Here is a 23903-nt window from a genome sequence, read left to right as displayed (position 1 = left end):
AAAATGTTTACACTGAAGAAGGTCTGTTCAGACATAGGCATGAAAGTGAAGAAAAGGAAAGCAAACATGTACTTACTCTACATTTTGAGACTTCAACCTTTTTTCTTACCTGAGTACCCAAACAAGCAAACATCATATGAGTGAGAAGTTTAGCTGCAAACATGGCACACCTGGTGCAGAAAAGGTGGGAGATGATAGCCGAAGTGAAACCTACACAGAAATGACAATGAAAATGAAAATGAAAAAAAAAAGATAGGAATATTTAAGCATAGGCTAATAAACTGTTCTATGTTATCCAGCAGATGTGTCTTGAAGGTGCAGATTACCTAAAAAAACCCAACCAACTAAACCTTACAGAGAGAGTATTTCATTTGGGTTCACACTGGGATCACTCATGAATTTATTTCAAGTATGAACATGTATTCAATGTTTCCATAGGCTTGCAAGCTAAAATAATTTTGTAATGTAAACAGGCAATTTTTGAAAAGTGTTTTTTTGATGTCACTCTCTGCATGATATGGGTGATTATCATTATAGTTATACATAAAGCAAAGGAAACTGTTCAGTGTTCATATTAATGAATCTAAAAAATGTTTCTAGAAACAGTTACATAAAAATGCCTCCTGTTGGGTAGCACTATTTTAGCAGATAGCTATAACCTTCTAAATACCAATCCCCCATTTCATCTGTGTTGAGCATAGAACACTGTTATAGCAGTAGTCAGGAGGAATGACACCACTTTTCACTAATTAATTTAAAACATGAACAGAACAAAAATGGAAAAGGGCCCTTTCCTACCAGTAAGTAGTTCCTGGGAAAAGGACTCTAGGAAAGTTAAGCCACTAAGGAATACACTGCTAAATCTCAGAGTTAACTGGAGTTCTTTGTGCACTTTCACACCCCAGTCAGGGCAGGAATCTGGGTAATTAAACAGATCTTTTGTGTTGGTCTTGAGAATGACTATTTGTTCAGCTACCAGGAAGAGATTAGTGAAATAAATGATTGATAAAAGTATTATTTCTAAGTATTTCAAAATTACTTAGTGATATTTATAGAACCATCTATATAGTCTCTCTTTTTTCCTTTTTTTTTTTTATATTCTTCACACCTAGATGGAAATGTCAAGATAAATGAATAATATCCTTATCACTCTTAAAAAAAAAAAAGGCAATTTGTTACTTAAAAGATTAATTTAAATCTAGTAATCTATATCATCGCAAAAGTGAACATCTTCAATCAGCCAAAAAAGCTGAAAGGCATTGGAAGGCATTTGCCTCCAGTTCAAAGTAAACCCTTAGCCAAGCTAAACAACTTTTATTTTTAGAACACATTTTTATGACATATGACTACAGTAAGTGACTAGTCCTGAACAATGATCTACATCTTTATTGATTCCAGTTCAGGAAAATGGTTTTTAGCTTTTGCATGTCTTTTTTCTTCAGTTTCTATAGCATTTTGCATTTTACAGATTTTTTTTTCATCCACTTGTTTTTTCTCAGTAATCCAGTAATTGCACTTTAAAACCTGCTTTTTTTATGTGCTAAAATTTCCTTCAGTAATTGTTAGATATAATCATCAATCTGTGTAGAGAAGGTAAAAAAAAACCTGAGAGGTTTTTCCTGTTTCTTTTTCTTAATTTTCTTTGGCTGACATTTAAAAAAAAATTAAGGAGTCTAGATTTAATCTGTTAGGGCAGTTTGCTTGGAAGTGATAAAGAAGTGATTGCTTGCACATTTTTTGTTACTCACATACTGATGATCTAATACAGAAATCATAAACCTCACAAGGAGCACACCCAGACCCCCATTTAAGGGGGTTAAAGTTAGTCAATAATTCCATTTAGCATGTTTTCTTAATAAGTCCATTACTCTTAGTGCCTATACATGCAAGAGTTCATTTCCAGCCTGAAAAATTCTATGGTTCTAACAAAAATTTACTTTAATTTGTGATTGCTGCAAAATAATAGTAAACCAGCTGCAATTGGAAAGGCTCTTTTAGAAACCAAGTTGAGCTTAGAACTTAGATCCCCTGTTTCCTGCCTGGCATTTGAAACTTACAGTGTTGAGGCTTCTATTGAAAAAAGTCATGTTCCTTACAGGTAAAACTCTTAAGGTTTTTTTCCCAAGATCTTGGGCAGCAGTTAGGCAGCAGAGTGTAAGGGAATCTATCTCCCCCGAGTTACCACTTCTGAGTGTAAATTCCAGCTAATATTGTCAAAGAAATTTGTGCTAGCAACACAGATGAATGTAGTATTTTTAAGTTTCTTCCCCCAAATTATCTCTTTTCAATAAAGCATCTCAAGGAAACAGCCAATCAGGCAAGAAAGGAGTGTGCCAGGACCATATGTAGGAGACTTAAATGGCTCTATGGAGCTGTGTTGACCCAGACCAGGCAAAAGGGTGTGGCACGGCAGTGCGGGCATGGCACTGCAGTTTGCACAGGAGGGGTGTAGCTGTTCTCCTGGCACTTGGTGGTGGGTTGTATGTTAGATGGGTGTGTATTCATTGGGTTTTTTTCCACCAACTTGACTAGATCCAGCAGTGGTTTGCAAATGGTCAAAAACCATTGCTGCTGCTGCCAGCAGAAGTGTGCTAAGCCAAACAAAATCCTCCAAGAAGGACACAGTTGTCCAGACCCCTGGCTGCAGGCAATGTCTGAGCTTTGGGGCAGTACCAGAGGACAGTGCAAAAGGCATCTGTGTGTAGTGTGAGCAGGTGAATGATCTTCTCTGTCTGATGGAAAGGCTAAGGAGTACTGGGGAGAGAGAAAAAGAGCAATCGACTAGTGGAGTTACAGCCTTGCAACTCTGAGAGAAGCTCGGGAGGAGTCAGAGGAGCCCTGTCCCTCTTACCGTCAGGCAGAAGAAGACCTAGCAGATGGAGGGGATAGAAATGGGTACCTACTCAGATCGGTAGCAACGTTTCATCCTGACCCCCATCACCTTCCCAGGTACCCTTACAGAATAGGTAAGAGGCCCAGGGTCCAAAGGCTCAGGCAGATGATGGTAAACAAAAAAATCTGTCTGGAGCGTCTCCCAGATGTGCTTCCTCTGTCAGACGGATCACAGCCTCAGGAAATAAAGAATAAAAGAAGGGTACCTGTAGTAGGTGACTCACTTCTGAGGAGAACTGAGGGCCCTGTATGCCAATCAGACCCATCCCACAGGGAAGTCTGCAGCCTTCCTGGGGCCTTGGTATGGGATATCAGCAGGAGACTCCCTGAACTAATTCATCCCTCTGATTATTACCCGCTGCTGCTTGTCCAGGTTGGCAGTGATGAGGTTGACAAGAAGGGTACCAGGGTCATTTAAAAGGACATCAGGGTTCTGTATTGATTGGTTGGTGGGGTAGGAGCACAGGTGTGGTTCTGCTCAGTTCCTTCAGGAGCAGGGGTGAATGATGAAAGGAATAGGAAAACCCACATTATCAATGAATGGCTTATGGGCTGGTGTCATCAGAGGAATTTTGGTTTTTCTACCATGGGCAATTTTTACAGCACTATTTGAGTCAGATGGGCTCCCTCTGTCTAACAAGGGAAAAAGGATTCTAGCCCATGAGCTGGCAGGGCTGACTGAGAGGGCTTTAAACTAGGTTTGAAGGGGGAAGGGGATGAAACCAGGCAGTCCAGAGCTGAACCCAAGGGTGGCAAGCCAGAGTCAGGGGTGAAATCAGCAGCCCAGCTGAAGTGCACATACACTGATGCACACAGTGTGAGTAACAAACGAGGAGCTGGAAGCCATGGAAAGTGCAGGAAAGTGATGACATAGTCACCATCACAGAAACATGGTGGGGTGTCTCACAGGACTGGAGCACTGCAATGGATGGCTACAAGCTCTTCACAAGAGACAGCAGAGGGAGAAGAGGTGGAGGGGTGGCTCTGTATGTTAGGGAGGCTCTGGACACCATGGAAGTCAAAATTAATAAGATCAAGTGCCATGTGAAAGAATCAGGGAAAGGCCAACAAGGCTGAAATTCTGGTGAGAGTCTCTGATAGAACACCCAACCAGGATGAGGAGATTATTGTATAAGCAGCTGGAGGATGTTTCAAGATCAACAGCCCTTGTTCTTGCAGGAGATTTAACCTGCCAGATATCTGCTGGGAACTCAACACAGCTGAAAAGAGTCAGTCTAGGAGTTTCTCGGAGCATATGGAGGAGAGCTTCTTGTCACAGGTGGTGAATGAGGCTGCCAGGGGTGGGGCTCTGCTAGACCTGCTGTTTGCAAACAGAGAGGAGCTGGTGGGTGATAGGATGGTCAGAGGCTGTCTGGGGCACAGATTCTGAAATAATACAGTTCTCAATATTCAGTGAAACAAGAATATTGAAACTTCAATAAAACTTCTACACTAGACTTCCAGAGGGTGGAATTCAGGATGTGGTTTTGGAGAGTACCTTGGGAAACAGCCCTCAAATGCAAAGGGATTCAGGAAAGTGGACATACTTCAAGAACGAAATCTTGAAGGCATAGGAGCAGGCTGTCCCTATGTGCCAAAATATGAGACAGCAGGGATTGGAATGGGCTGCCCAGGAAGGTGGTGAAGTCACTCCCCTTGGAGGTGTTTAAGGAAAGACTGGATGTGGCACTCAGTGCCATGGTCTAGTTGGCAAGGTCGTGTTAGGTCATAGGTTGGACTCAATGACCTCAAAAATCTTTTCCAACATAGTTGATTATGTGATATGTCTATGCTTGACATTTTTTTGCAGTGGCAAAATTTGTGTGCAAATACCAGACAAGGTGGCATCTTTAATAACATGAAGTTATTTAACATTCATTCAGTATTCCACTAAATAAAAAGATTGCCATCAGCTACCAAAGATGTTAATAATCAATCAGTTTTACCGGTCATCAGTTGTTATTAATGAGAAAACTGTCTTAAATGAACTGACCTGAAATGCAGATGAATCCAGAAGAAAAAAAAGCCTCATTGTACGAAGATAAGTGATCTGTTTGGGCATAAACTGCATAAATGGACATATGAGAACAGGAGCATTCCACATAATCTGATGTGTCATCAACCACTTTGCAGAACCCACTATCAGACAGCCAGCTGTAAAACAACAGTTTCACAAAGTTGGAAATGGACTTGTGTAATTCCCATGGTAAGCAGGCTTAAAAATTTTTGTTGTATTCCTGGAATACCAACTTCCCTAAACTATTGCAGAGGTGTTTTATGTAGTCTTTCATGTGCAGTGCTCAGAATAGCACATTTACATGAGATTAAAATGCTGTTTATAGCTTTTTTATGTTTGGGGGTTTTTTTTAATCTTTGTAAATGTATTAAAATTAACCTTTCTTTCACAAGAGAATTTTTGTGGCCATGTTTTTAAAATTTCTGCTAGATTTCTAGATCTGTCTGACTTTTCAAATACTTAATTATTTAACTTTGCTCAATACCTTGTCCTGTTTTGGAGAACTTCTAATACTGCTCTTTTTTGGTTTGAAACTAAAATTCAGGGGTTTTTGTTTGGGGGTGTTTTTTGATTGTTTGGGTTTGGTTTGGGTTTTTTTTCTAGTTTGCTGAAGTGGTTTGGAAAAAGGATAAGGCATACCGCAGGTAACATCCTAAGCTAGTGCTACTGGAAGTTGTGCATAGGTAAAAGGAGAGCATACAGTTAAATTGTTATGCACCTCCTTCTGAAGAGAAATAGTTTGTATCAACAGCAGGCTGATATCACCTAGTAGGTCTTATGAAATTGAATCTAAACCAATTATTCTTCAACAGGATACAGAACATAATTATTTCAAGATCATTAACACATTCATTGATGCAATTCTGGGATTTATGGCCTGTCTCTGTAACCTAATGCATTTAGATTATACAATCTAAATGGTATTTTGCTGAAAAAGGGCAGAAGTCTGAGAAGTATCTGAGCTAGAATAACTACTCATTTTATTATAAGAAAAAATTTATGTACCAGTAAAACGGCCAGAAAAATTAAGGAAAAATGACATGAAATGGATCAATTTTATACTTGCATATTATTTCATTGGAGATATCATATTTTACACAAATACATGGATTCATGGTAGAAAATGGAAAACTAAACACATTAATAAAATAACCTTTCAGCAGCTTGATTCCAGAGGAGACATAGAGACTTCTGTGGAACAATCCGACTTCCTTCAGCATAAATACGATAAATTACTTCATTGTTATCTTTCAAAGGTTGTGAACTCTGACCCTTCAAGCTCATTGAAAAAACCTGAAACATGTACAATGTAAAGATACATTTAATATTAAGATTCAACAATATTCATTTTAATCAGAGACAGCCATAAAAATGTTAAAAATTATTTTAAATACATGAATTACATTTTGAGAAATATCTAGATTAAAACAAATTCTTGGGGAAAAAAAAGCATTATCTTCAGACCTTGTTCTTCAGGGTAAGTTCTTTATCTCTGGTAAGGAACCACTGCTGACTGTTGTATTCTGTGAACTGTACAGATTCACAGTTCTCTTCTTGGGGAGATGATAATACTACAGAGACCTCTAGTAGATGTTCAGGTACTTGAATGGAATCCCCATCTTTTCCATTAAATCTATGTCCATTGATTTGCTGAGGAAACCAGTTGTGAGCCATTATTGCAATATATGGGCAGCTGTCAAGGATATTTTTGCCTCTGTGGAAATGGAAAAGCAATAGGGCTGGTAAGTGAGACCAAGCTTATAATGATTCTAAAAGGTATTTGTGATTTATTAATTGATCATTTTTAGGCTTATGGTATTAAACTGGCACACTGTTTCAGATTCTGTGGAGAGAAAAAAAACAAACAAACAAACAAAAAAAAACCAACCCAAAAGAAGAGCCTGAATTTTTTACATATTTCAGCTTCTCCATTTCCTCTCTGGGATTTGCTCCTTATGACCTGCAACTAAAACCTGTCCATAGTGAACTAAGCTGTCAAAACACTCATTTTTATTACTTGATGTAGAACCGAGTCTAAAAAACAGGGGAGTCATTAAAATGGATGATGGGAATGATGCTGCTTTATTTTTTTTTCCCAATATATGATGCAAAAAAACCTAGAAATAAAAAATTTTAACTTTTTAAATTCTAAACACTGAACACACATTCTACCATCAGCTGTTTAATAAATCCTCAATGGGAGAAACACAGTGTTTAAAACCATCTACCTCATAAAAAAGAACAACCTCTTTCTTCAGTCACCTATTTCCCCTGCCCATTAGCCTGATGAGGGTATTATGCCCTTGGAGACAAAACTAGCAAGTGAGGAAAATGAAGAACATACAAATTACAAAATACCAGTAGAAATTTTGGGTTGCCACCAACCTTTCGTCTAAGGCTTAGAACACAGTTCTACATCATACAATTACATATTATTTTCTTAGCTAGAATAATTAATACTTTTCCAGGCAATACTTAAGCTAAAAGTCGGTCAATACATACCAGATCTCTTGACTCATGTTTCCACTCCTACCCCATACCAAATTAACAGTTATGTGGGACATCCAATCTTACAAAGCACTTCATATTGGCACTATGATGAGTGCTTTGTAAGATCATGACACTGTAACAACACATTTACCTATGGGTAACATACTAAATAGGAGACAAGTCCCTTTTCTGAAAATGTAATTTAGATTTTCTGCTTTGGTAAGTTGCCATGTATTTATAAAACATATTATGAATTCAAGCTTACTAACCTTTCTCCTGGTGATCCACACTTTATCCCTGTCAACAGAGAAAAAGCAAATTTCTCTGTCACCTCAGCAAGCAGGCTGTATCCTTGTGTGTCCTCACGTTTTGGGCTAGCAAGAGCACAGAGTATCTCATAGAAAAGACTTCTACTTTTATCAGTGAGTAACAGTTTTTCACCTACACCTGTAACCTAATGAGAGGAGAAGAAATCAAACAACCTTTTACACAAAGGAATCTGCTTGTAACATATCCTCGTGGCTCAGTGATATCTTCGCTGTGATTCCAATATTCATTCTGAAAGTTCAGAATATTTTTCCAACTCCTGATCACTGCTACTAATGCATAAGACACAGTCTGTCAAAACTACAGAAAGATTTGCTTACTAGGAGATTTGATTATTAAAGAAAAGATGTGGCATTTTTCATTCTTTCACAAACCAAAGATTGTTGAGTCCTGAGATTTTTTTTTTACTATTTTCTCTGGTTTTTGTGTGGCAACAATTAAAAATTAATGGATGTTGTTATAATGCTTTGTATCTAGGTAATTAGAAATTTTCCAGCTTCTGTGCATTCTTCCAAGAGTCCAGAAGAGACAGAATACCATAAAACTAGTCCATAATTTTCATACAACTTCGTGCAATGCTTAAGCACTCAGCTACCCTGATAACCCAATTCTCTAAGCTACTGGGGGAAAAAGGACTGATGCTTGGTTAAGACTACAGCAGACTCCAGCTGACCCAGGTAGGATTTGCTTGTGTGTTGACTGCAGTCTGCTGTAAAGATATGAACAGGGGTTGTGCCAGGCCTAAAAGGTGTGACCTAAGAGTCAAGAAAACATAAGCTCTATGAAACTACAGCACCAAAGGGAAAATTGCACAGTAGCAAATCTAGTACTACAGGCATGTATGCAAAATTAATACCAATTGCTCATTTCAACCTATTTGATTTCTAATTTCTTGCCACCATCCTAACTAATGGTAGAAAAACTCCTTCTTGATTGTGGACTTCATAATTTCCACTTTTACTTCTGCAGTCTGTGTTTCTGAGTCACTGCTGTGGATGTGATCTGCCTTGTTTTATATATATATATATGTGTGCGTGTGTGTGTGTGTGTGTACCTTGTTGTGTTATTATACATTAATTAATGTTATTAGTAATTTAAGAAAGGAGGTGTTTACCTTATCTACTATATGCACTACAGCAGTAAGTTGCTCCTCTGTAGTTTCTGTAGCCACTTTGACATTCAAGTTCTGAAGGATTCTGTGTAAAATGGTATCATCGAGAGGCTGATGCAGTTGATCAATCAGTCCCCAAACTGGCAAGGAGTCCAAATCTGAGACAATGGTGATGTTAGAAATACCATACACATTGTCTACCCTAGCACCACCTGTGGGATTAGAAAGTACAACCTGGAAACGTTTAGGAAATGGGTTTAAAGATCCTGTCTTTGGAGTCAGGGTCACATCCAGGAACGCATTTCTCTGTCCATGTTCAAAAGTCAATAAACCTTCAGATCTGGCAAAATCTTGTCCTGCCACAGCTGGAGATATGAAGGTTCGTCCAATAGGCTCAGGTTTTTGTAGCTCCTTAAAACAAACCAAAAGAGTTTTAGGTAACATTATGATAGACACAGTTGTTCAAAATCACCTGCTGTAGAACATGCTTTAAATGGGTAAAAACAAAATGTGTAAAAAAGATGTCCTCTTTCAAAAAGCAGCTATGAGTGATGAAAAAAATTACATTTAAAAGAATTATCTCCCTGAATTAGTAATTCATCAAACCTAGGAGAAAAATTATATACATTGTCAATAGTAAACAGGGTCCCACTCTTTCTTTTCCAGAACAAAAACCACAAAACCTTTCTGTGTGAATAAATACTACAGAAATGTTAGCACATGTGTGAATTCCAGAAGGCTTAAGGTGAGACTATGACTGCAGCACAAAGTCCCTCACCTAAGGGTAGAGAAAAGCAATACAAATACATAGAAAACTAAATAAAAACAAAGCAAAGGTCTTGGAAATCTGTGTCCAAATTAATATCAATTAATGGTATTTTCAGTCCCAGAGTACATACTTAAAAGATTAATAATCCATTTAATACAAAGGCAAAGCAAATGCTATAGGATACACAGGCAAGGTGGATAGGTAAATTTTCTACATGGCCTTATCTCCTTGTGAAGCAACATTATTTTTACCTTCCATGAGGTTTGCTGTTACTGTTTCATTCTTCAAAATCTTTTTCTTTTTTTTTCACTTGTCATAACCTTGACATTATATCTGGTAATATAATAAACTTTCCTTAAGAGGAAACAAACTTTCTGAGCTACTATTCAACTGTATTATTTTTTAAAAGTATATATTAATTTAATAAGTGTAGCTTGTATACTGACTCCTAGGTAAAGGTCTCGTACTGAATAAAATGAGGATTTTTACTTGTGAAATACTAGACCCTTTTTGAAAATATTTAGCTTTTATTAGTAGTACTTATTTATGGAATGCACCAGATATTTTCTGACTTCACTGGAGAACCTGGTACGTTAATGCAGCCTGTAACTGTTCAAAATTGCACTAGACATGACCACATCACCTGTGAAAATTCCAGAGGGAAGTTTTCTTTTGTTTACCCCTTCCCACTGAGGAAATGGAAATAAGCAGTAATAAGAGCAGTAGTGACAAGAACAATGTCTACAAAACCTTTGCAGGGATGAGATAAACATCAGTTTCCAGTTACAGCCTTCCTGTCTGCTGTGGCCTCTTATTTTAAAGATAATAATACCAATATTTTAGGACTTGGCCATGCACCGTCAAAACCTTAAAATGTCCAAAGAAGGTTGGTTATAAAATATTAATTATTACAATTAATATTTATTAATGATTATATAAAATATTAATTATTACAAATGGATAAGACATTTCCCATTATATTTTAGCTTATACACTGGCCAGTAGTAATTTCTTTTCCATTTAACAGCTAAATTATAACATATTCTTAGGTTGAATAGATATGAAAATTTACTACACAATCTAATTGAAACACTGGCCAGCTACTATATAATAAATGCATAGAAACACCATGTAAACCTATATGGTTAAAAGAGATATGCATTCAATATAACAATAGAATGCAGTACCTTTTATTATAAAGGGTAAGTATATAATAACTCACTGCCAAAATAATTATTTTAGGCATAAAATCACAAATATTCAAAGTAGATCAGGCCAAGTACTATTCCAATATGATGGCAAACTTGAAAGAGTATCTCTTGTAGCCTATGCCCTGATGCTGGATTCACAGATACTAAGGGAGTGGCAGGAATCATGTGTTTGCAGATCTGCTGAAGGGGAAACTCTATAAGGTGCAAAAATAATGTGCGGGGTATGCATTTAAGACAAAAAAAGTGTCAGCAGCTAGAAGAGTCTTGTGATATAGACACAAACATCTCAAAAATGAATGGGGATGATAACATTTACTTTATTTATGTGCTATTTTCAATGAGAGTAACTTTTTTGTTTGTTTGTTTGTTTTGTTTAGTGCTCCAAGGACATTGAATAAAATTTTATGATATTTCTCTCTCTTTTCCTAAATACGTTCTGGTACTCATAAAATTGTGCCCTAACACAGCAAGTGTCCTGCTGTCTGGATGTATACATATTCATCAGGATAAAAACTTAATTTCAGATGAAGAAGCCTCAAAAATTGAAAGATCACAAGAGTCTTAGAACAAAGAAAGAAATACATTAGATGCCTGGCTGACCATAATCTTCGAGGCTACTGAAACTGCTGAAAAACAAAGTCTTGAAAATGCATTAAGAAAAAGGTCTTTTAACAGTGGAAAACCAAAGCTGGGTCCAGGAAATGTTTGTTTCCTGCAAAAAATGCTAATCACTGTCATATTTATTTTAAAGAATGACCAATTATTTAATTATAAAATGAATCCTAAAATCTATGATTCTATGAATGGTTTGGGTTGAAAAGGCTCTTAAAGACCATCTATTTCCAAAGCCCCTGCAGCAGACAGGGACAACTTTCACCAGACCAGTGGCTCAGAGCTCCATCAAATCTGGTCTTGAACATTTCCAGGGACGTGACATCCACAGCTTCTCTTGCAAGTGCCTCAGCTCCCTCACAGTAAAGAATTTCTTCCTGATATCTAATCTGAACCTACTGTCAGCTTTAAGTCATTTAAGCCTCTTGCCTTGTCACTTGCCCTTGCCACAAGTCTCTCTCCAACTTTCAGACAGGCTTCCTTTACGTACTGGAAGGCTGCAATGGGGTCAGCCCAAAGCTGCCTCTTGTCCTGGCTGAACAATCCCAATTCTCTCAGCATTTCCTCATAGCAGACGTTCTCCATCCCTCTGAGTGGCCTCCTCTGGTCTTGCTCGAACAGCTCCATGTCCTTCCTGTGCTGAGGACCCCAGGGCTGGAGGCAGCTCTGCAGGTGAGGTCTCACCAGAGGGGGCAGAGGGTCTGAACCCTCTCCCTCCAAAGCGGCCTGCAGGGCTTTGCATGCAGCCTAGGACAAACTTGGCTTTCTGGACTGGGAGTGCCCATGGATGGCTCATGTCCAGCCCCTCACCAGCACCCCAAGTCCTCTGGGGCAGGGCAGCTCTTGATCTGTTCATCCCCCAGACTGTACTGGGGGTGCTCTGACCCAGGTGAGGTACTTTGCACTTGGTCTTGTTTAACCTCATTCCCAAGGGCCACTTCTTGAGCTTGTCCTGTAGCCTCTGGATGGCATCCTATCCTTCAGGAGTGTCAACTGCACACTCAGCTTGGTGTCTTCTGCAAATTTGCTGAGGGTTCACCCAATCCCTTCATCTACACCATTAATGAAGACATAAATAAATAACACTGGTCCCAGTACAGATCCCTGAGGGACACCACTTTTCACTGATGTCCATCAGGACCCTGAGCCATTGACTATGACCCTCTGGCTGTGACCATCCAACCACTTTGTTATCCATAAAACAACAGCCCATTCAAATCCAACATTAAATCCATCTCTCTCCAATTTAGAGAGAAGGATGTTGTGGGTGATGTGCTAAAGGCTTTATAGAAGTCCAGATAAATGACATCTGTAGCTCTTCCCTTTTACAATGATGTAGCACCCCATCATAGAAGTCCACTAGTTTGGTCAAACAGGATTTTCTCTTGGTGAAGCTGTACTGGCTCTCCAATCTCCTCCCTGCCCTCCATGTGCCTTAGCAGAGCTCCTGGGAGGATCTGTTCCAGGATCTTCCCAGGCACAAAGGGGAGGCTGACAGGTTGATAATTCCCAGGGTCTTCCTTTCTACCCTTTCCTTTTTAAAGATGGATATAGCAATACCCCTTTTCCAGTCACCGGGGATTTCACCTGATTGTCAAGACTTTTCAAATAACAAGGAAGACTGTCTTGGCAACAACATCAGCCAATTCCCTCAGGACTCTGGGATGCATCTCTCTGGCTCCCATAGAGTTGTGTACATTCAGTTTCCTCAGGTGGTCACAAACCCGATTTTCCCATACAGTGGGAGGGACTTGCTCCCGCATGCCCCATCCTGCTGTCCATTCACTTCAGAGGTGTAGGAAAAAAGGTTGTCAGTGAAGACTGGCAAAAAAGTTGTTGAGTCCATCAGCCTTCTGTTAATCTGTTGCTACCAGTTTTCCAGCATTGTTTATCAGGGGAAACACCTTCTTTGACCTTCCCTTTCTGGTTAACATACCTCTAGAAGCCCTGTTATTTTTTGTGTCCCTTGCCAGGTTAACTTCCAGCTTCACTTTGGCCTTCCTTACACATTCATACTCCATCTCTATTCACTTCCCAGCTCACTTGCCCTTGCTTCAACTGCTTGTGCATTTGCTTCTTTCTTTTTAGTTTGAACAGCAGGTTCTGACTCAGTAATGCCAGTCTCATGCCTTCATTGCCTGATTTCTTTCTCCTGAGGATTGCTAGCACCTGTGCTCTATGGAAGACTTTCTTAAAGATCTGTCAGCTCTGTACCACTCCCTTGTCCCTGAGGGTGATCTCTCAAGGGAACCCCTGACTATCTTCCTGAAGAGCTCAAAGTCTGCTTTCCTAAAGGTCAGAAAAAGATACAAAAACAAATTAGATAATAGTAAGTCTTACCTGCATACTGTAGCTAACCATTGTTGTTACTGATGTACTAGAATCTCTAAGAACTTGCAGACTGATTAAAGCTGTCTTCTTATAAGCCACAGCAAATCGAGATCCCACAGCAAAATACACTAAACCGTAAGGAGCATCACTTTCCAGGACAGTTATAAAAGCAAATCTGGCACTGTTGTTCAAAGCAGCTCCTGTGCTTACATCATACAGCTCAACAAAAATGTAAGTTTCAAATTCTGGTACCTGTAAGTGAGGGATGATTTTCATATCATTATAAGATCTACTAATAAATTTCAGCTTTTAATAAATCACTTTGTATGCACAATGGATCACTTTAATATTACTTTCCACAAGCATGCTTCCTGAAATGTGCAATAAGTACAATAAATTATAACCTAGAAACAATACTGCAATAGGCATCACTCTGTCAGGCACACTAATTAAGTCCCAGATTTTCACATGGAACTTACTGCATTAAAGTAGCTATTGAAATAGTGCAGGCACTGTGGCTGTAAATTTGACATAAATGACAGTAAACTCTCAGAGTATTCCAGATTATGGATTTACATAGATGTACAACTTACGAAGAATATGCTCTTTCATTTTCTTTTTACATTAGAAAATTTCACATACCTACCTACTCACTTTTGGAAAAACTGCACAGAATTAAGTATGCAATTTTGGAATTTTTTAATTTGAATAATGAGTCTCCTGTATGCAAGTACTGAACTCAGTTAAAGTTCAGAAACACATTTTCCATACAACCTTAGCATTTAAACACTAATATGTTTATGCATATTTTTACAAGAAATTAAAAACTCAGTAGATTTGCACACAACTGAATTTATTGAAAATCTCAGAGCTTAGACAACACTATTTGATAGACCTCTGTGATGTTTCACACATAGAGAAACACATCACTCAGAAATTACAGGCTGTGAAACTTTGTTTCCTTATTGAAAATAAGGTAGCAGTGTTAAGTTTACAATATGACATTCTGCTTCATCTTTTATTTTGTATTCACAACACAAATGTAACATTTAAAAATATACATCCCATTACTAAGATTCCAAAAATCATTGCAAAGATGTTACTTGTACCTATTCCATGCACTTGTCAAGTAGCAAACTTGAAAAAAAGAGAAAAAAGTATTTCTTTACAAGAAAATTAATTATTAAAAAATGGTAATCATTGACGTTTTGTTGGTGGTTTTTTTTTTGTTTTTTTTTTTTACTATTTTTTAATTGAATATGTATGGCCAGGTTTTGGTACTGGTGGAACTACAGGGGTGGCTTCTTTGGGAAGCTGACAGAAATTCTCCCCACATCTGGCACAGGCAATGCCAGACAGCTCCAAGATGGGCCTGCCACAGGCCATGGCTGAACCAACCAGAAACAGTGTTAACACCCCAATGACAATATATTTAAGAAGAAAAAACCTTTTATTATGCAGATGAAATTGTGGCCAGAGTAGAACAGGGTGACAACAGATACGAGGAACAACTCTGCAGACACCAAGGTCTGTGGAGAAGGAGGGGGAGAAGGCACTGGAGTTGAGATTCCTCTGCAGCCCCTGGTGCAGTCCGTGGTGAAGCAGCCGTGCCCCTGCAGCCCATGGAGGTCCATGGGAATGCAGAGATCCACCTGCAGCCTATGGAGGAGCCCCATTCTGGAGCAGGGGGATGCCTGAGAGGTAATGATCCCATGGGTGCCCCACAGTTGAGCAGGATTCTGGCAGGAACTTCACCATTCACAAGATGGATGGGAACAGGGACAGATTTTTAAACACTTAAGAGATTCTTACGCAGTTTTATGAGTTTTCACAGATCACTGTGCTAGATGTAGGAATATAAAATTACACACAAGTTAGACTCAAAAGTTTTTTTGTGCAATGAGATATTACTTATAGAATGTTTTCTGTAAACCACTCTAAGAAATGCTTCAGTAGATGAAAAACCTACTGTGTGAAGCATAAGAGTATATGATCAAACATTTCAGTAAAACAACTCCATTCTTTTTTCTTACTGTTATAGAAAAACCTAAGATCTGTAATTTACTCTTCAAACTACTTACCTCCTTCCCAAATTTCTTTCAGTCTCAATGAAGGCAGTACAAGACTATAAATAAACATGTTCTAGACAAGCTGAGTAGATATCAAGTTACTATGTTCAAACTAAGCATCAGTTCCTCTGAATCAGGCAGTCTTTTCATCTTGACAAATTGCAATTCAATGCTGAACATAAATGAGCAATAATTACTTACATGATCAGGCTTTATTTCAATGGAGATGTTGCACATTGTTTGACCTGCCACGCAGGTCGTGTATCCCAGCACAGACACAAGTTCATTCTCCAAGTTCACACCTTCATTCTGAAGGACAACTGCCGTTTTATTCAAGGTCACACGCCAGAAGATCTTCACATCTTCAAAAGCCCTATAAGCAAAAGAGAAGCATATGCATGTACTGAAGGAGAGCACAACAGATTTATGAAACATAAAGTACAGACGTAACATACACTTTATGTTATTATTCAAAACTTATCATTAGGGAATCAATTGCTTTATAATGAAAAAAATTGCTCTTTTTATTTAAATTTCTTCCTCTAATATCTATTTATATTATTAAAAAAGTAACAGAAGAAGGCAATAAAGCCATTATGAGAACCCAGATTCTTCTTAATTTTTGTTTTAGAAAACATGCAGTTATCTGAATGAGAGACACTGGTGCTTGAAAAGCAGGGATGTGCCCGAGTACTTTCATTAATATTATAGTAACATTAGCCTGGAAAGACAAGTGGAATTTGTCTTTCCTGTAAGTGTAAGGAAATTACCATACTTGAGCATATTTGTTTGAAGTAAACATAAATGTACAATATATATATGTATATGTGCTAATTAGGAAAAAAGTGAAGACATAAGCATACTGACACTTAAATAACTTCTTAATTGCTCCTTGTAGTATTCATGGCTACTTACATTACACAGAGAGATGAGAATTGGAGTTACACCTTTAGCAGTGCAAATACCTTAAGCAAAACCTTCATGCTTGCTGACTTACAGTATAAAATGGAAAACATTTGAGATTTTTCCTGTTTCTGCTTTATACCAATAAAGTGACAGACCTAATTATATTCACAACTTAAATGGCCTGTTGCTAAAATCTGTGAAGATATTAAAGGAGCTGAAAGCAAAGGGCTTATTCTAAAACTCTGCGATGAAAACCTCTTCCATTAACAGTAGTTCCTGTGATTCAAGACAAGATATTACAGAGTGTGGGAAGAGCACTGGAATCAGCTGTTGCCTGCACCTGTTTGGCTGTCGTGCGACAGTCAGCAGCACCTCTCTGTTTTCTGAGTCTTCATCAAGTATCAAGCCACTTTGTACTTCTGGAATGAATCCCAAAATGCCATTCTGGAGATCACTTCCTGTGTAGGAAATATCCATGAAAGTAGTAAGCAAGAAAGTTAAGCTGAGAGTAAATTGTACTTTTATAATGCACAACTGCTAAAAACCAAAAAATTCAGGTATCAAAAGCATGCTGCAAAGTACTATTTAGGGACACCTCAATTCTCTTAGTATTTCTATTCTTAATTTACATTCTAGAATTTCAAATTTAGAATTTAGCATTTCTAAATTTTATTTTAATCAGTAGAATAATAACAACAATTTTTGAAAGTAAATTCCTTATGAGAGTCCTGGCACAATTTTTGCATGTAAACTTGTATTTTCAGCAGCATTCAACAAACTGACTCAATTCGGTGTCTCTTGATTTCAAAAGACTAGTTGTCACAGTAATCTCCAGAACAATCTCAAAAGCTTTGCCTATAATGCCCTTATGAGATAATCACTCCAGCTATGTTTATCATAAATCTTAAAACATTCTGTTTGAACGGAAATGGGCCTCAGCATATAAAGTAAGTAATGCGATAAAGATGGGCTTCCAGAGACATAACTTAGGCTTTCTCATTCATCCTATCCATGATGCTGTTGAACCCATCCATTTTCACAGATTATTACATCAGCTTTTCTCTTTCATCTTTAATTCTATGTGTGGAACTAGTGAGCTGCAAAACACCACATTTTTCTCAGGGGAATGCAAACAAGTTCAAAAAAACAGACGTGGAAGATAAAATTTCCAGTATTAATGAAGGGAAACTAATGTCTTTACAATGCTCAATCCGATCTTGCTTCTAAAGAATTTCTCCTTGCAGGTAGTGATGGCTTTACTCTGCAATTCAAAAGGCAGTCTGCTTCCACCCCAGTGCTAACTAAAAGTCAATAAATATAATAAGATGAACAGAAACAGTGTGTTTGCTTATGTGCATGCACAAATATTTAACCTGAGGTACTTATCTATGCACTTAAATGCAGGTACATGCTTTGACCCTTCTCCTTAATGTGTTGTCTCATGTTCCAGCTTTATGGACACTTTGTACAGTGGGTATAACTCTAGAGCACATTCATACACTTCTGTGGTATTGAATACCAGCCCAAATTACAACTGTGCCTATATACATACTTCTGCAGTTAACGTGCCTACCCCAGGGAGGTACTGGTTACTTCCATGGTAAATTCTGGAGATAATGCACATGAAGAGTATGTGTTTCATATGATCTGGTTTTGCATATGATCTTGGTTGCTTCCTACACTCATCCAGCAGCACAATTTAATCCTAGTTCTCAATACCCACACTGATTTCTTAAGACTATCTAAATACACAAAACTCCCAGTAATGCTGAACCTTACCTTCTTGATTAGCCTAAACTGAATTAGCCTAAAATTCATTCCAATGCCCAATTTCTTTCTAAAGCTTAATCTACATTGAAGGTTAGATTGGTTTATATTCAATTGGTAAGCCTGACAGATATCTAAAAGCTAGGGGAAATTGGAGTTCTGACATCATTTTCTCACAACAGCACAGTGACTGAAAGAAAAACTTTTCCTTGGTGACTAAGTATGCTAATTCCTATCCTCCATCCCCAGAAGCAGAGCATGACTACACTTCAGGTATGAACTGCATAGTAGCAAAGAATGAAAACAGAAGCAGTTTTTTATACTTTGTACAAATTCCATCCATTGTAAAAGTGAAAGATTTAACTTAAAAATACAAAGTATATGAAATATATCTAATAGAATGCCAAGATAATTCAGGCTAAAAGGGCCCTTTAAGTCTCTAGTCCAATACCCTTCTCAAAGCTGAATTATTTCTGAAACCAAACCAGATGGCTCAGAGGTTTGGGGCTGGAAAAAATTCCAGGGATGGAGAGAGACCATGCAACTTCCCCAGGCAACCTGTGCCACTGGCTCTCTGTACTCAGTAAGAAAAAATACCCAAGCTAAATCTCATTTCAGCTTATATTCACTGTCTGCCATCATGCACTGCTGCCATAATGCATTAATTAAATAATGAGTCAGTAAATTTTTAGGTCTCTCCTCTTTTAAGTAATCTTATGGTCTCAGTAGGAACTATGTCTTCCTGTATTCAAATGCCCCATGACATTTTCTTTTACAAAATCATGTTTCATAGACTGTTAGGAAAAGGAAAAGAAAAAAAAAAAGAAAAAAAAGTAAAAGAAAAAGTAAAAGAAAAAGTAAAAGAAGCTTAAAACATTCTGGAACTTGAGAAAACAAAGTACCTGAAGTAGCAAAATACAAATCATCTGGTCTTTAGAAAGAAAGAAAAAGGCAGTGATCTTTTTGTGCCATAAACTGTCAAGAAGTGGTCAGTATTTACAATTACACAAAATACTTTGGTCTGAATGCAGCACTACAGTACTGTGAGAAAGGATCATTTGTACAATACTGAGAACAAACAATGAAAGCCCAGCAGTTTCATAACAGGTTCCTATTGGACACTTTCATTTTTGTACCATAAGTTAAGTGGTAACTCTTTTCATAGTCAAGTGGTAACTCTTTTCATAGTCACAGGTCTGTATCATAAAGTATCCCACCTGTTCTTTGAATTTGGAAGTCATGGATCTACAGAGACGGGAATCTCATGTCCCAGGAGGGAGGGTTGGAACAAGGAAAATGGCAAAAAACCAAGTGAGCCTACAATGCTACTCCATCTCCAACACAAACACTTATGCTCAGTGTTTTCTCTTCATAAAGGGCAAAAACGGAGATAAGCCGCACCTACAGATGTATTTTGAGTTACATTGCTAAGGGATGCTAAGTGGGCTTTGTGTATTAGATGCTACCTCTGATCTGGAAAATGTTAGATTTGGGAATAGAATACCCTGTTTATTATCATATAGAATTCCAATTTTGCATGAAAATTGCTATGAGAACATATAATTATTTACCATTATTGAATTCAAGTATATTTACTCATTTCCTGGGGGAAATAATATTACCTGCAATAACTACTGTTGCAAAGGCAGCAAATCCATGTTCATCCTTTCCTTCCACAATCTGAGCTCCATATTCAGGATTTGAGAGGAAAACATAAAATGATTCCTGTCCTTCAGGCTCATCATCATCAAAAATTTTTATGGACACCTGGCTTTCACTTTCTCCATCCAGCAAAGTCAGAGAGATTGTCTGTTCTTCAAAATCTTCTCCTTCCATTGCCCATGTGAAGTTTGATTTTCCATAAACATTTCCAAAAGGATACAAATCTACTCCAATCTGTGCACTCAGTCCCCCAAAGGTTTTCACAGTTATTTTAATATCACCAGTAAATCCCTTGGTCCTTCTGATCTGAAGGACTGCTGTGTTGGAAGTATTGCTGTTTGTATCTTCTTCAATATAAATAAACTCTGGCCCCAAACTTAGTATTCCATGAAGAACATCATTAGGCAGGATATTAACTGTTGCAACACTGAAAACTGGATTCAAACGGGGACTCCAGTCAAGGTTTGCAGGTTGAACATCCAGAATTTCCACAGAACTCAAATTTACAAAAAAACATTCTTGTATTTCAGACACAGTGTCATCAATTATTGATATTTCTATCACTGCATTTGTCTGAAAATGTAAAAACATAAGCTCTCCATTATAGACGGGTATAAAGTCTTCTAGTGGTTTGGCACTTCCTGGAATGGTCTGGTATGTCAGTTTAGTGAGATTACTTTGAAAACCAAACAATCTTTGGACATGTAGTCTGACTACCTGGACATCTTCTTCAACTGCAACTGATCTTGAGTTAAGATCAAACTGGAAGATCCCCATTGGCTCAATTTTAGCTATCGTAAATCCTGATCTGAAAAAGAAACAATATCACATTGAGAGAGGAAATACAAATAACAAAAATCACAACAATGAAGCATAATAATTTTCAGTGAGCAATCAATGATGGCTCTAAGAAAGTGGATTAAAAAATGTATAACAGTAGAGGGAAGAAAGAGCAATCATACTAAGCAAGACATAAAGAGGTACCCTAAAAATGCTTTTGTAATGTTTGGAATGAGCAGCCCTCCACCGGGTTAATGCATCCTAAGTCAGGACAGGATACTGAGTAAATGATACATAAAATATGGTCTTCCTGACAAATAGGAGAGGCAAAGGAAAGTAGGTCTTCCTACTGTGCACACAGTACAGGAATATAATATAGCCACTACAAGTATTATCAGTTTTAAACACTGAACAAACCTCCTGTACCAAGGGAAAGCTGTGAAGTAGACAGCTGCTAGCAGGTTTACAGTTTTAGCCAGAAAGCTAGAGCAGGATGGAAAGTTATTTTAAAATATACAGTAAGGTTTTGAAATACTGCCTCTTTACAATATTACTCAAAGTACTTTTTTTCCCAGATCTGAGTCTTGTTATAGATATCAATTTAAACTTTACTTTGTTCATATTAAATATATCCTCTTCTTATTACAAAATATTAGACTGGCTTTGCTAAATCTTGTGTCATTCACTTCCCTCTAGAAGTGAATCATTATTCAATGCCAGAGGCTGCCAAATGACACAATTACAGTGAGTGGATTTGGCTAACAGATGAGACTCTTCCAACACTTAAGAAGCCAAAAAACCTTCGAAGTAATTGTGAGGTTTACATCTCGTGGGATGCCATCTGAAGTTTTCAAGAAAAGGTTATTCTCATACACTCAAGGTATTTGACTTGCACAGTAAATATGTGCTTGAGGACTGGAGTCCATAGGATGGACAAGCCTAGGAGAAAGGGTCATTTTGAGGAATTTAGGCATCTGGTTCACTCCTGACTTCCTTCAGATTTGCCAGTGAATTTTAACATGGTGAAGCCAATACCTTTCTCCATGTGGCATCACTCTATGCCCATTTTTTATACACTTTCATCTTCAATAAGAAAGAGTGAAAATAGTTTTAAGAACAGATAACAATTTAACTGAGATGAAAAACTACATTGAATGTAATGTTTTAATTTTTCAGAATAAAAAGGGAGTTTAATGTAAATTGGGTGTTTTTAGAGCATTTCTTATTTCATTTGATTTATTTTAAATAATATTTTTATCTAAGATCTTATAAATATGGATTTCTAGGGACACTGAAAATTGACAGAGTTTGTTTCATTCTTCAGCTTCCTGGTTAAAACTGTTGATCTTGGTTCTTCAACCTAACTGTCTTTCCTAACTATCTCCATCATTCTAGAAACATTCTAGGCACCTCAGATCCCAATGCCAAGAAACAGACTGGAATTGAAGAAAATCCTCAGTTTCAGGCAGTCCGATCTGCAGTACTGACATTTGTTTCTATGTGAGGTAAGACATGGAAAATTATCAAAAAAGGAACTACAATTTGTTAACGATCTATAATTTAATAGGGATTTGTATGAGTTATATGCCTCTATACATGTCATAATTCTTACAGCATCAGTGCGACTCAAAAGTGTAATATCCTTACCTCAGGCGGGCCCCACCAGACACATTGCTGTACACTGCTGTTAAAGTGATGGCAAATGTCTCAGGTTTATTTAGGCTTGGAGTAGCCTGAAATGAAATCACTTTACTTTCCTCCCCAGAGGAAAATACAACAGTACCTGAAAGAAGAATGATTGAGAGGGTCAAAATGACTAAAAAGGAATTCTCTTTTTACCTGGAAATACACTGACATAGGGACTTAAGTCACAATTCCACTCCACTGAGGTGAAGAAATCCTCATGATAAGGATTTTTCCTATAGAAAGCTGTCCTTCAGAGGCATAGCATTGTGTCTGTGAAAAAAAAGTTTTCTCATAAAGTAAATATGTCCCTTACAGATAAAAATTGGATCATGTGACTTCATTCCAATGACTTTTCATTAATAAAGGAAACATGTAGAGTTACAAATAACTAAAAGGTGGTATAATCACTTATGCAACTGCCATAGCTGTTGCTCATGTGGCTGTACATAATTTGTTGCAGCAATTACTCACCAAATGGAGGAGTAATATTGCCTAGTTTAACAGAGTCAGTTACGAGGTCTGGTGGGCATTCTGAAATCCAGCTTACTGTTACAGAGCCATAAACTCCTCTTCTGCTTATGATAGCATGGCCTGTCCCTGAAACAATGTTTGTAAGTCGTAATATCACAGATTCAAAGCCAACCTGTGGAAACGTAGTAGATTTTATCAGAAAATTTAATAAAAATTGACAATAACATATGTGAAAGTATAGTGTCTTTTGTAAAAAGGTCATCTTACAATAAGAATGTATGCATATAGATAAATATATGTGCATGTAGCTATGGACATATGAATATTTCCTTCACAGCTCTTTAGTAATAGTTGCAAACTTTAGATTTCCAGCAATCAGATTGCAGAGAAAAGGAACAAGTATGAGTGACATTTCAGTACTGAAAACAATGAATACAGCTATCTGTGTCTCTTGTTTAGAAGTTAAATAAATCAAGCCTGCCCTCATCGCCCACAGGTAGTAACTGCACTACTCTGTCTCTCTCTCTCTCTCTCTCTCTATATATATATTAGGTCTAAAATAGATTATTAATTGTGTATCCAGTGAAAAGTAAGTTGTTGCCCCATGACACTGTTCACAAAATTATTCTTGCTACTGTGATCTACTTTTCTTTTTCTCTGAGCAGCAAATAGGGTTGAAGATAACTTGCATATTCTAAAATAAATTATAAATGGATATATGACAATATATGGTATACAATGGTCTCTCTGTAAACAGTGTACAAACAAGTACAGAAAGTCTATTTGACTTAAGTTTCATCAT

At 37.6% G+C, this 23903-nt stretch overlaps 1 protein-coding gene across 1 annotated transcript in view; it reads right to left on the bottom strand.

Annotated features, from left to right (window-relative positions):
* Positions 1 to 23903, bottom strand: part of ADGRV1 (adhesion G protein-coupled receptor V1) — a 223856-nt gene that overhangs the window by 93472 nt on the left and 106481 nt on the right. Inside the window, exons 72-83 of the mRNA XM_066182497.1 lie at positions 23102 to 23273; positions 22592 to 22727; positions 20125 to 20972; positions 17076 to 17193; positions 16031 to 16202; positions 13770 to 14012; positions 8841 to 9248; positions 7669 to 7853; positions 6374 to 6623; positions 6063 to 6202; positions 4886 to 5046; positions 110 to 210 (exon numbers count right to left, since the gene is read on the bottom strand). Coding sequence (XP_066038594.1) covers positions 110 to 210; positions 4886 to 5046; positions 6063 to 6202; positions 6374 to 6623; positions 7669 to 7853; positions 8841 to 9248; positions 13770 to 14012; positions 16031 to 16202; positions 17076 to 17193; positions 20125 to 20972; positions 22592 to 22727; positions 23102 to 23273 — 2934 coding nt within the window. The remainder of the gene's footprint in view (positions 1 to 109; positions 211 to 4885; positions 5047 to 6062; positions 6203 to 6373; positions 6624 to 7668; positions 7854 to 8840; positions 9249 to 13769; positions 14013 to 16030; positions 16203 to 17075; positions 17194 to 20124; positions 20973 to 22591; positions 22728 to 23101; positions 23274 to 23903) is intronic.

Source organism: Chamaea fasciata, unplaced genomic scaffold (genome assembly GCF_029207755.1).
Source record: "Chamaea fasciata isolate MVZ Bird 193981 ecotype frontalis unplaced genomic scaffold, bChaFas1.0.hap1 SCAF_4, whole genome shotgun sequence".
In the NCBI taxonomy this organism is placed as follows: domain Eukaryota; kingdom Metazoa; phylum Chordata; class Aves; order Passeriformes; family Sylviidae; genus Chamaea; species Chamaea fasciata.
Note: the sequence above shows the minus strand (reverse complement) of the source record. Positions and strands in the feature narration are given on the sequence as shown.